This window comes from Colossoma macropomum, unplaced genomic scaffold (assembly GCF_904425465.1).
Source record: "Colossoma macropomum unplaced genomic scaffold, Colossoma_macropomum, whole genome shotgun sequence".
In the NCBI taxonomy this organism is placed as follows: domain Eukaryota; kingdom Metazoa; phylum Chordata; class Actinopteri; order Characiformes; family Serrasalmidae; genus Colossoma; species Colossoma macropomum.
Genome location: NW_023494791.1, coordinates 41,206,036 through 41,219,264, shown reverse-complemented (window position 1 = coordinate 41,219,264; position 13,229 = coordinate 41,206,036). Strand labels below are relative to the sequence as shown.

The window sequence follows — 13,229 nt, the reverse complement described above, 5'->3', positions numbered from 1 at the left end:
CAAGATGCACAGCTTCACCGTGTCAAAACATGTGAAGACAGGAAGGACAGCCTTACCCTGTGTCTCTCTTCTGTTCTGGTGGAGCTCTTGCAGCCTGGATGCCAAACGGTTGATCCTGAACAAACACAGAAAATGCGAATTGAAACAATCTCCCCAACACAGTAAGAGCTTAAAGAACGTCAGCGACAGCTGGTTCAATACATGCTCACAGTAGGCTGGGACCTTAGGAAACAATGAGAGGAAAAAGTTATTCATTTTTCAGGAGATGTTTCTGAGAAGTTTAGATGTGAGATAATCCACTTGCATAAGGAAGGGAAAAATCAAAAAGAAAGTTACAAAAAAAAATAAGTTTCCAAAACTGAACTTCAAAAAATGATTAAGAGATAGAGAGAAAATGTGAAGACTCAACACGAGGATGTGTAGCTGTCAGGAAGCCGTTACTGAGAAAAGGAAATAGACAAAAGAGAAGAAAATCTGCAAATCAAACAAAGAAGCTGCTGGTGTTCTCAAAACAATGGACTGACCGCCCCAGAGTCCAGTCCTCAATATCAGGTTTTGGTTTGGGGGCTGGGGGTTTCAAAGATTTCTTTGAAAAACTGAAAGCGAGTCTCCTGAAGAGAAAGAAAACTGCAGTAAATACTAAACACTAAACAGCAAATACTGAAATTTTTGATATTACGTTTAGCTGTTGTGCGATCTTTTAAACATGTTTTCTGCTATTTTGTCCTGATGCTGATAAATTAACATTTTGAATGGAAATTAATGAATGAAAGGTGGTCTTTGACTTTGCGTAGTACAGTAAACTACAGTATTTGTAATGCAACAGTACCTAACACCCATTGCACATCTTGTGCAACACCAAGCAAACACAAATGTACACAAATTTCTCTTCATTCCAAAAAGTTGATGTGGAAAGACACTGAAAAAGTACTGCAGCATGAATTCTGTCTGTACTTATTCTATTTTTATAGATAACAGTATGTGATAGAAAGAAGAACAAACAAAAAGTGTCAGAAAAAACAAATGCAAGTCTATTTGAGATTACTTAGTTTGCACAGCACTAATTGGTGAGGCATAATTTTCTATTGTCATCTACACTAACATCATAACATCATAGCTCCAAAGCAAAACTGAGAAAGACGCCAAATATTTGGGTTAACAGGAGAAAACTGTGTAAACATGGCTAAAGTATCGCTTTAAGGAGGAACGAACTAAATTGGCTTTTGCTTTGTGCAAAGCATCATAGTTTCTGCTGTGGTCTCACCTTGCAGGTACATTTCCTCTCCTTCAGTGAACATCTGATTACATCTGCTACAGCGAGCACAGCTGGGGTGGTAGTGCTTATCCCCTGCCTGCAGATCACACCCACACACACACACACACACACACACACACACACACACACATTCATGAATTATCACACTGTGAAGGTCCTTAGTAGTCTAAAACTAATAGTAATTTATTTATATTTATATATTTATATACATTTATTTATACAATTCGTACTTTATTTGGACTCTTTACGCTCTGCATTCCATCCTCTGTAAGAGGTGCAAGCTTCCAGCACAGGAGAGCTTCATGACAAAACTGATTTGCATGAACACTTTCTAATGAGACAGACAGCTGCTAAGCAAATAAAGTCATCATACAGTGTGGTTGACACAGCCTCTTGTATGATCCCATTTAAAGACAGTTATTTGCATTCTCTGCCTGGATGATCTCCATGCACTAAAAAGATATACAGTCCATATTGCTTCCTTAAACCTGCTGTCAGCTTTCACACCATGCTGAGTTTTGCACATGCAGAGAAAATAGATTAAAAGTCGGGGGTATAATACGATGATAATACAATGTTATTGTGATGAATTACAACTCAAATCTTCTTTTTTTGGGTATATCATTTGTATAGTACTTCTGAAACTGAACAACAGCAGGTTTCATAAAAAAGACAGAACTCGACCAGCCTGTAAACAACAACCAATGTGCAACCCCGTTTCCAAAAAAGCTGGGAGACTGTGCAAAATTGAAATAAAAATAGAATGTAATGATGTGCAAATCATTTAAACTACATATTTAATTGAAAATAGTACAAATGCAACAAATGTTGAAACTGAGAAATTCTATTTGTAAATATTTACATGGTTTTTGAAAAATACATGCCCATTTTGAATTTGATGTCAGCAACACGTTTCAAAAAAGTTGGGGTGGGTGAATTTTTACAACACTCTGCATGTGTTTGAGAACTGAGGAGATCAACTGCTGTAGTTCTGAAAGTGAAATGTTTTCCCACTCTTGTTTGTTATAGGATTTCAGCTGTTCAACAGTTCGGGGGCTCATTTGTTGTATTTTTCATTTCATAATGCAGCATTTGTTTTCAAACGGATGACAGGTCTGGACTGCAGGCAGGCCAGTTTAGCATTCGGACTCTTTAACAACAGAACCGTGCTGTTGTAATACATGTAGAATGTGCTTTAGCATTGTCTTGCTGAAATAAGCAAGGCCTTCTCTGAAAAACAGGTCATGTGGGTGGCAGCATATGTTGCTTCAAAACCTTGCATATATTGTTCAGCATTAAAGGTGCCATCTATACCATGTGCACTAATGCAGACCATCACAGATGCCAGCTTTTGAACTGTGATCTGCTGATAACAAGCCGAACTGTCCCAGAGGACGCAACGTCCAAGTTTTCCAAAAAGAATTTTGATTCGTCAGACCACAGGGCGCTTTTCCACTTCACCTTTGTCTATCTTAAATGAGCCTGGGCCCAGAGAAGGTGGCAGCATTTCTGGATCCTGTTTATATATGGTTTCTTCTTTGCATGGTAGAGTTTTAACTTGCATTTGTGGATGCAGCGACAAACTGTGTTCACAGACAGTGGTTTTCAGAAGTGTTCCTGAGCCCATGTAGTGATTTCCACTAGAGAATCGTGTCTGTTTTTAATGCAGTGCCGCCTGAGGACCCGAAGATCACGGCCAGCAAATATTAGTTTTCAACCTTGTCCCTTACATAGGGAGAGATAACTGATATTATATAATGTAGATGATGAAATACCCAAGTTCTTTGCTATTTTACACTGCAAAACTTTATTCTTGAATTATTGCATTTTGTTTTGTTTTTTTAGCTTTTTACAACCTTACCTGTCGTTTATTGCCTCCGTCCCAACTTCTTTGAAATGTGCTGCTGGCATCAAATTCAAAATGGGCATATACTTTCTAAAAAACAATCAAATTTCTCAGTTTCAAGACGTTATGTTGTCACTGCACTATTTTCAATTAAATATGGAGTTTAAATGATTTGCATATCTCTGCATTCTATTTTTATTTCCATTTTACACAGCATCCCTACTGTTTTAGAAATAAGGTTGTATAGTAACTACACATACAGTTCACCAAGAAGTAGCTGATTGGATGTCAGTCTATCATGATATCACCACATGTTAATTTATTTTTGATGTACCTTCCTAGATTATTTCTGCAAACGTTTAATTAAAAACAGCACTCATAATGTCCACAGTCTTTAAATGTGGCGCTGTTGTGTTGGTGGTGCGTTCTGTCCATACCAATTCGTTCACGAACCACAGAAAAACTAAACATGATACATACATATTGTGTATTGTAAATATGCCTCCTACTCTATTGTGTTGTATATTTTTGCCATTTTTCCCGCACACTATTTAGACGGAAACTGTTTTACATAGAGAAGTGGGGTCAAGTAATTCTACCACAGGACGTCTGTATGTTTATGACTGCATGGGATAATAAATCAATAAATCAATATAAATTACAGAAATGGGAGCAGCTAATTGATAAACTGCCTGCTGTCACACCAAAACACCAAAACGTTCAGCTGCTCACAAGTAGAAAAAATGTCCACAAATTTTATTCAATAGCAATTTTATTTACCCTAACCATCTACCTAGCTGACTTGAGTGAATGCAATGTGTCATTAGAATAAGAATTCACAGCCAATAGTCAACATCAGTGCATAAAATACAACTTAATTTGATATGTTTTAATGATTGTACACTTGAGAGCAATACATATTACTTTGACTTGAGCCTGAGAATATAAACAACGCATATTTGACTCAAAATCCACAAAAACTCCTTTTCCACATGTGGAAAATAAACAGTTAGAAGGTTTAACCAAGTTGAGTGTATTTTTTCCTTTTGTGCAATCATTTTAAGATGGTTCCTAACATTGAACCGGATGCAGAAAAAAAACAGTGATTGAGTGCGAGTTGATTTTTAATCTTTGTCAAATAAGAGAACACGAACAAAAAAGAGAACAAAAACTGCAGTTCAGTAAAAGTTGTGGTTGTAGTATATTGTCATCTTTTTTATCAATTAATCTAACATGAATGCAGAGAGTTTGTGGCCGCTTAGCTTAGCTATTTGTCTTCTTCTATGAAGGCATTTCACCTGAGGCTGTTTAAAATTACCCATTTCGCCTGATAAACAAGAGCCGAGACATGTTTTTACTTGTGTTTTTCGTAATTCCAAAGTCATTTTTTAGTCTGAAACCTGACACAGTTATGTGAGGATGCCCTAAGATGGCTTTTGTTATGGGCATGATATGTGTCTGGAAGTGTTGTTTAAGCAGCACAGGTGCATTTCTAGAACAACCTTTCTATGTTTGATTTAATAAATGTTGTATTAATGTAGGATATCACATCACTCAATGTTTTGAGTGCATGTGATGTTTACATGTGGAAAGACTGCTGTCTTTCTCAGATTTACATGAAATAAATCAATAAATTAACATTTTTTTTAATTGGCGGTAAATTATTTTTTACCGTCGCTGGGAGCTGTTACCATGGTAACTCGATTATCCGTCACTGGGCACAGGCCTACAAGAGGTTAATGTAACCTGAGGTTATTTCTACAGTATGTTTTAAAGCAGGTAAAGCACTCAGTCTGTAAAAATTACTGACATGGTGGATTTGGACAGTAATAAAACCACTGAGAGTCAAAAGCCTATACTGCACATGCTCACTTCCCTATACTAAAGTGCCCACCTGCCTGCCATGCCTTAGGGTCCACTACACACTACTGAAATGGAGTGCACTCTAAAGAACATAAGGAACTCTGCTGTAGGACAGTGAATTCACCAAACTACCACCTTAAGCCATTTACAGAAGCACCATGCTCTCAGACAGAAGTTCACTTCATTCAGAGGCCTTTCAAAAAGCTCTTAGATGAGTAAATGCCTCTACAGCGTGACCCTTCTGCACCCTCTGCCTCTTACGATGCAAAAGGCTCATAGGACCTCATTAGACTCATCTAATAACAGCTCTTCAGCAAAGTGCTGAAAGAAAACATCCTCTACAATCATTCATAACGACAAACTAAGGGTGGGTAATATTTCAAAATATAACGCAACAATATGAAGGGAATTCCACTAGGTTTTTAAAATTTCTGTATAATTAAATGGCTAAGATGCAAACAAAGTAATTCAGAGTGGTTTGATGTGAAATGTGCCATTGTAGAGAAATTCAGAGTCAGAATCTTTCACAGTGGTGGTGATAGGAACCAGACATCTAAAGCATTAAATGTCTCTAAAAGCTCCCTATTTCAAAGCTATAACATAAAAACCTATGAATACACTGTCTGATGCCTGAGGTTTTGGCCTAAATTGTGTTTTTATTCATTTCATGACAGAGGGGCACATGCAGGGTGTTGTAAGTCAAAACACTCTCGAAAGAAATGTATTTTTCCAATTAGCCCCTAAATTACCACTATTAACACTACATATATAAACTCAGAAGACATGTGTAGGTTCACTGGTCGATTTGGTTCATAAATACAATCACTGTATTTGCATGGTATACATTGTGACCCTTGTTTCTTGTCACCATCACTGTAAAGACATCTCAATTAACCATTTCTCATCAATGATTAAACTATACATTTGTAAAAAATAAATGGATTAAGTAAGATGATGTCATAATGCCCTGACATTCAATCAGCTACTTGTTACTATGCAGTTACTATACGCTGATTGTTTTTTTACAGGTTTTTATAATAAGACTAAATCTATAATTGCTGTTTTTTATAATGCATGCATCATAAAAGATCAATACATATTGTTCAGTGTTCATGTAAGGACAATACCAAAGATTTTCTCAAAAAATCATATCACAATAATGCTAATATATCACCAATTTGCCCACCGCTGTGACACAGACACATACTCACACCCTCACTTGCTCTGTTACCCACAAAGGACTTTCAAAATCTAAAAAAAGCGTCTTACTAAAAGTCAGTCCAGATGCATTCCTGCAGTCCAGTTCAACCATGAATAAAGCCGTTAAACACCACACAGTCTGCGCTGCATGTAACTGCACCCTTCTGCAAATCTACACACCCACTCAGTAGATTACGATATGCAAATAGTGCTGAAGGGTGGAGCTATTTTCTTTTGAGAACCAGTCAAGGAGTGGCAATCTTCAGAAACGTGTCTGTCAACATGTGTTGTAGCACAGCTAGCCAAGGAAGTGCAACTGACCAGAGCCAGGCTGATGGTAAAAAGGAGCTATACTTTAGAGCCAAGCAGAAGTCGCAGTACCTCCAGAACTTTGCCTGTGATAAACTGGTGGCATGCCTCACACTTCACTCCAAAATGGATCTGGTAATCTTTCTCACAGTAGGGGGCGCCATCTCTGTACAAAGAGAAAGAAATGGAAGAATGAAAAGGTCATAATGAATTTATAAGTGTAAAAGTAAATATAAGTCTTTTTATCAAATACATTTTTTAATGTATAGAAAAGTCCAAAAAGTGGTGCAGTGTTTGAAATACATTTTTGAATTAAACAATGTATTTAAAATGTACTCATTTTTATATATAGTACATAACATTCAGCAGCCAAGGTCTGTAGTATTGTAATGAAAAGAGGGGGCAAAAGTAAACGATTTTATGAGTGTTCAGCTTATATATATATTTATATACACACAATTTTGGGCCATTTCTTTTGGTAGAAATATGTCAAAAACAGAAAAATGTCAAAAAAGGATTTACAAGGTTTTCTTCCAACAGCAGATATACATACATACATACATACATATATATATATATATAATATATATATATATATATATATGTGTAGGACATATACTATGTCCTCATAGAGCATTAAGCAAGATCTGTTTGTATGTGTGTGTGTGTCTGACTTACTTGCTGATGTATTCTCCGGTCAGTACTTTGCCACAGGCTTTACATTTGAAGCAGCCCAAGTGCCACTGTTTGTCCAAGGCTAGCAGTGCCTGGCCATTCTTAATGTCCCTACCACAACCAGCACACGCTGAAACACACACACACACACACACACACACACACACACACACACACACACACACACAGAGAGAAAGGAGTAATAATTTATACTGCACATAAAGATGCACATAAATGCATCTGTGTTGAGACGCAGAGAGGGGGGTCACTGAAAGTGTAGCTGGGAGAGGCTTGGAGAGGCCACAGTGTGCACACCTCCAAAATCTCTCAGAGTTGTGCGAGTCTATGGAGCTTGCATCAAGCAAATGCTGACTGGCTACCTGGTAGAGCTTAGGCAGTTTTAAAGTTTAATATACATTCTGGTTTGGACGCTGCCCTTTGGCGAACATGTTCATTTCATGTGCGAGCGTGCTGATAGACACCTGTGTGAATGCCCGCGCATGTTCACAGACACCCAGACGCAGAACTATTTGGCCTGTGAGACTGTACTACTCAGAAATATCCCAGTCTCAACTGAATTAGACATTCCACTCCACTAGGTGGCGTCAGAGATTCATACACTCTTCAGAATACCTATTATATGAGATCTTGAAGGAACATTGCGATTTAAATATAGTCAAATACAAAAGCAGCAATAATTATTCAAAACTCCACAAAAATGCAAAAGACTGATCTTCACACAGATCACACAACCTAATACTCTGCTTTTTAAATAATATGCTGTACAATAAAACCCTGTTGCTATGCAGACTTCATCAAAAGGTAGCTATAAAGAATATTTACTCTTTGTTCTCACAGGTGGAAATGCTAGGGTTCAGTAGCTGGAACTGTAAGGTAGAAGGTAATAAGCTCAGAGTGGTGTAGTTTGCAGCAGTAATAGCACATGATGAGGGTTTGTAGGAAACTCACTGCTAGGCCCAGTGATGTCCTTGGTGGGGCCAGGAGACATGGGTTCGGCGCAGTACTGACACAGGCAGTCCTTTCCATTAAACGTCACTCTGTCTCCAGCAGGAAACGGCCGCCTGTGAACCATAAAAGAAATTATCACCTTCAAAATTCCTTTTCGACTTCCCCAGACAGTAAACCTTTAAATACATAATTATTATAACTATTTATAATAGTTAGTGTTTTAAAGAAATAGCCACAAAACCAAATTAACGTTCTAAGTGTCACCCCATTTTTACCTGAAACAGCACATCCAAAGAAAAAGGAGTGCTGTTCCCATGTACTCTGGGCTACAATCATGATCTTGGTCTCATTCGAAAGGGAACAAACCCCTTTTTCCCAACTGTCAGAATAATTATATGAATTACTGACACAGAGTAACAGAGACTGGAATGGAGGAGTTTCTAAACTGACCTCTGACTCTTGCCATGTTATCAAGACTACATTTTGGTTTGTAATGTCTGAATCCTGAGATGTCAACCTTCCTAACAGTCTAATTCATCATCATATTCCTGGACGATGTGATGCATAAAAATGACGTATGAAAAAACGGAAGTGTGCTGGTACAGTGATCTAGAAAAGGTTTACAGTTTTCCTCTCATGCCAAATATAGCTGAACAAATCTAGACATGTTTGGTGTCCAAAATTTCCTTCTTTAGCTCTGCACTGAAGCTATGAGGCTAATGCAGCTAATAGGTGACAGAAGCTCATATCCATAAATTAGCTTTGTGCAAACTACATGCTTAAATCATCACACATTTGCCTCTATACATGTCAAGTTGTTCGGAGCTGCTTATGTGGTTTATAACAATCTGAGTGGGACATAAAGTAGAATATTTTAGCTTTTCGCTAAATAATTTAAAAAGTATTATAGGTTAAAGGGATTATAGATGGTTGGTTGGTATAGAGTAGTGGGTAACACCACTGCCTTCCATTTTAAATATGAATAGGTTTAGATTAGTATAGATTGCTGTTATTAATACAATACGTTTTAATGTTTGTTTGTTATCAATGCAACACTTGCGCATCTGCACATCTTTACCACCGAATGAAAAGATAAATGTTGTTTCCAGCACTGAACACTTCAGACAAAAGCAGCGTAAGTGCAAATGATACAATTTACCCCATATTTGGGCTTAATGGTAACAGACTGAGGGGCTAGCTGTACTAGCAGCTATGAAGTCTGGCAAAATGATGCAAACTACAACTACTTAAATGAAAATGTATTGATTATTTTTTAAAATATATTTTATTTACATCACATGTAGTACATTTCTGACTAATCAGTGCATGATAACTTCCAAAAATGAAGTCTTTGGAATTTGTATGGGGGATATGAATTTTGATTTGGTAGGCTTAGTTAGCTAGTTAAGCCTGTCACGTGGAGGCTGTGCTTTAGTCTGGCTAGCTTTAACTGTGAGTTTGTTCTATGCTTCAAAATGGTATTATAAACACTAAGAACATGATTAAAATAATATAGGGAACTTGGTTACTCATAGTAAGTAATCAAAAAAGCATGTACTATGAAAACGTTGCTTTTATTGTACAAAAAGTTCCAGGTGAACCTTGAGAAACATCTGCCCAATTTCTGTTGAAAATTCAGAGGACAGAGATATGGGAATATGAAATGACCAAAGACACATTCTGCTTTCATGTTACATCATCCTGCTCTCCTGTACTGTTGTTTAGAAAAAAGGACAGAAGTACAGAACAAATTCAGGACTCTAGAGGGCTACAGAGGGCTATATTACTATAGATTTAGAGTTATTCTTGTAATGTTCATATAATAAGCATTCCGGAAGGAATATTTTGAGGTGTTGAGGTGATAATTTTTGTAATCTGTACACACAGAACTCTGTGAGATACCTGAATATGCTGCAGATATTACAATATTCAGCTATTATAGTGTGTATCAAGTATTACTCCTATTTGCTGTCTTACTTGCAGATGGTGCAGACGAAGCAGGCTGGGTGGTAGGTCTTCCCCAGGGCAGTGACCACCTCCCCCTCCACAAACTCCCCGCAGGTGTTACAGCGGGTGCCATGGATACGCTGGTAGTCCAGAGTGCAGAGGTAATCTCCATTCTTCATGAAGAACCCTCCCTGCGCCAGGTCGCATCCACACACTACAGCAAAACACACAAACACAAGAACAGCACAGATAGAGGGCATCCCAGTGTGAGCACTCTCTCTCTTTAGCAGTGGGTTCAGCTGCTTGAGCTGATGAATATAGAACAAATTTCTATGTAGTGTTAGTGCTGTAATTGGAGTGCAGTGACTGAAGTTTGCGAGAAAGGCCACACCTCAAATGTAATATAACACATAAACTAATACACATAAACTACACCATAGGAAAAAGTTAACTTTAACTGTGAAAATCAAACTTTTATAGCAGACATGTTAAATAATATACACTGTTCATTAGTAAAATGGATCTCACAATATTTTTCACAGTAAAATTCTGTATTCATCATTTTATTGAACTCATCTTAAGATATTTTCTGTAATAACACATCAGATTCCTGTGAAGTTGATGTTGAGCTGTATCACACAGCACTATGAGACATTACAGCAACTGAGAGTTAAAGACTTTTAAAGGTTTTTTGGTATTGCCAGAGTACTGGCCATGTTTATGCAAATTATAAGCAAAGACCAAAAAGGTAATAATATGTTAAGTGAGATTTGTATGTGTTTTTTTAATAACATATTCATAGGTCTGGTAAAAGTTGCTACTGAGTAGCCTTACTTTCATAGTTGTTACACAAAATACAGGAGATTACTGTATTTTAAATGTAGCAAATTGCTGTAAGTGCATAGCAGAATAACTGCTACATTACAGTGATCATGTGGAGCAGGTAACTGTGGAAGCACAGTATGAAGTCGCTATTTTACTGTTATTCACTGTTAATATGGTACAGAAAACTGCTGGGAAAGTAATGCAACTAGTAGCCCGTAATTTACTGTAATTATGTAGTAAAATATTTTACAGTGTAGTTTTGCCCTGATGTCTTTAGCAATAGTGTACAACTAACCGATTCTTAATGACTTTGAGTTTTACTGCAGCTCTAAACAGATCCACCCGATTCCCTCATTCAGAAGCTTCCAAAGACTTTAAGAAGTGAAACATCAGTGCTAAATTTTCCATGAAAAAAGGACCACAAAAAAATACACCAAAATTACTTGGTATAAAATTTCGCTACATTAACTTACATTAAAGTTAAGAACATTTTTGCCTTTTAGTGAAGATATTCCTACTTGCTACTCCGGCTCTACGCACATTTTCCCACCTCCCTGTCCTCCATCATTCCTATTCTCCATATTTGGATCTTGAGCATGTGAGCTTCAGCCTTCTAGCACAAGACAGAAGCAGCCCAGACTGAGCTCTGCGTCAGGTTCCACGTTCTTTCTTTCTTTTTTGACAACTACGTGATCACTCCTGAAAACACAATGGACTAATAGTCTGCATGCACAAATGAAGTATTATTCAACTTCCCTTCCTCCCACAGTAGAAAAGTATATTAATAAACCTGCACAATGGAATTCAACAACAGGCTTAAAAACACTTGATCTGTTCACTTCTGTTATCTACAGGACCAGCAAGGTTAAAACGCATTTAGCATTTACTATGTTTAGCTAAAGGAAGCTTGGTTCCACTGTCCCTGACACTGTCCCCAAGGCCAGCAGGGCCTAGCAACTCTTACAGGGGAATTCCACTGCTTTTTTAAAAATTCGGTGCAATTAAATGTCTAACTTAAGATGTAAACAAAGTAATTCAGAGTGGTTTGATGTAAAAGGTGCCATTCTAGAGAAACCGAGTCAGAATTGTTCACAGTGGTGATGATAGGAACCAGACGTCTGAAGAGTGTAATGCCCCTAATATCTCCATCAAAGAAAGTTATTACATGAAATGCTTATGAATATGCCAACTGATGCCTGAGACATTGCTTTACAATAGTTTTGAGAGAGAATGTTTTGGCCTAAAATTAATTTGTTTAAATCTATTCATGGTAGAGAGGTACCTGCAAGGTGTGTGAGGCAAAATAACTTACAACTTAGATTAACCACAATTTTACTATTATCATATTACATAACACATGCAGGTTCACTGGTTATTTTGGATGAAAAAATAAAATTGCTAATTTGTTTTCTTTGTAGACATCACGATTTGTATCACCATCACTGTAAAGAAATCTGAGTTTGTACGTTTCTCTACAATGGCAATTTCATACAAACCACTCTGAATTACTTTTTTAAAATCACAATTATAGAATTATGCGGAAATTTAGAAAAATCAGACGACTTTTTGACGTACATGGGTACACCAATGTGAGTTAGTGTGAGTGAGAGAGAGTGTGTGTTTGTGTGGGAGAGAGAGAAAGAGAGAGAGAGAGAGAGAGACAGACAGAGAGAGACAGAGACAGAGAGAGAGAGGGAGAGAGACCGAGAGAGAGATTACATTAGGCTTTCAGCACAGGCTGTGATTTAGTTAATGAGTTTATACAGGGATGACTGAGGAAAGGTGTTGAGAGCAGGCCATGTCGTGACACCTGCTCGTAAGTTTCACTCTCAGACACAGTGACTCAACCACTCCTTCTTTTGTTGGTGATTATACAGTATCTCACAACTCTAACATGAAAGTTTAGGGTTTGAAGTGCATAAATACTTGAGAAAACAGTCGCCAAGTTGAGTTTAGGGCTGGGTATCACCAGTACCTATATATATATGTGTGTGTGTGTATTATTATTATTTTTTGTTTTTTTTAACTGTGGTAATATCTGTGTCAGTGATATCTGTGCCTTATCACAACATAAAGCTAGTGTCTCTTTCTCTCCCACTCTCGCTCTTTTTTTCTCTCAAACGTTGACAGTCACTCCAAATGTAGAAGAAGATATATATAGGGTGCTGGAGCCTATCCCAGCAGTCACTGGGTGGAAGGCAGGAACCATTTTGGACAGGCCGCCAGTCCATCACAGGGCAGACACATAGATATACACATTCATACACACCTAGGAGCAATTTAGCATATCCAATCAGTCTGACTGCATGTCTTTGGACT

General features: G+C 37.5%; 1 protein-coding gene across 1 annotated transcript in view; it reads right to left on the bottom strand.

Moving 5' to 3' along the window:
• The window catches only part of ablim1a (actin binding LIM protein 1a), a 73,516-nt gene that overhangs the window by 30,058 nt on the left and 30,229 nt on the right, over window positions 1–13,229 (bottom strand). The window contains 6 exon segments of the mRNA XM_036575087.1: window positions 57–115; window positions 1,265–1,352; window positions 6,567–6,660; window positions 7,173–7,299; window positions 8,139–8,251; window positions 10,116–10,299. Coding sequence (XP_036430980.1) covers window positions 57–115; window positions 1,265–1,352; window positions 6,567–6,660; window positions 7,173–7,299; window positions 8,139–8,251; window positions 10,116–10,299 — 665 coding nt within the window.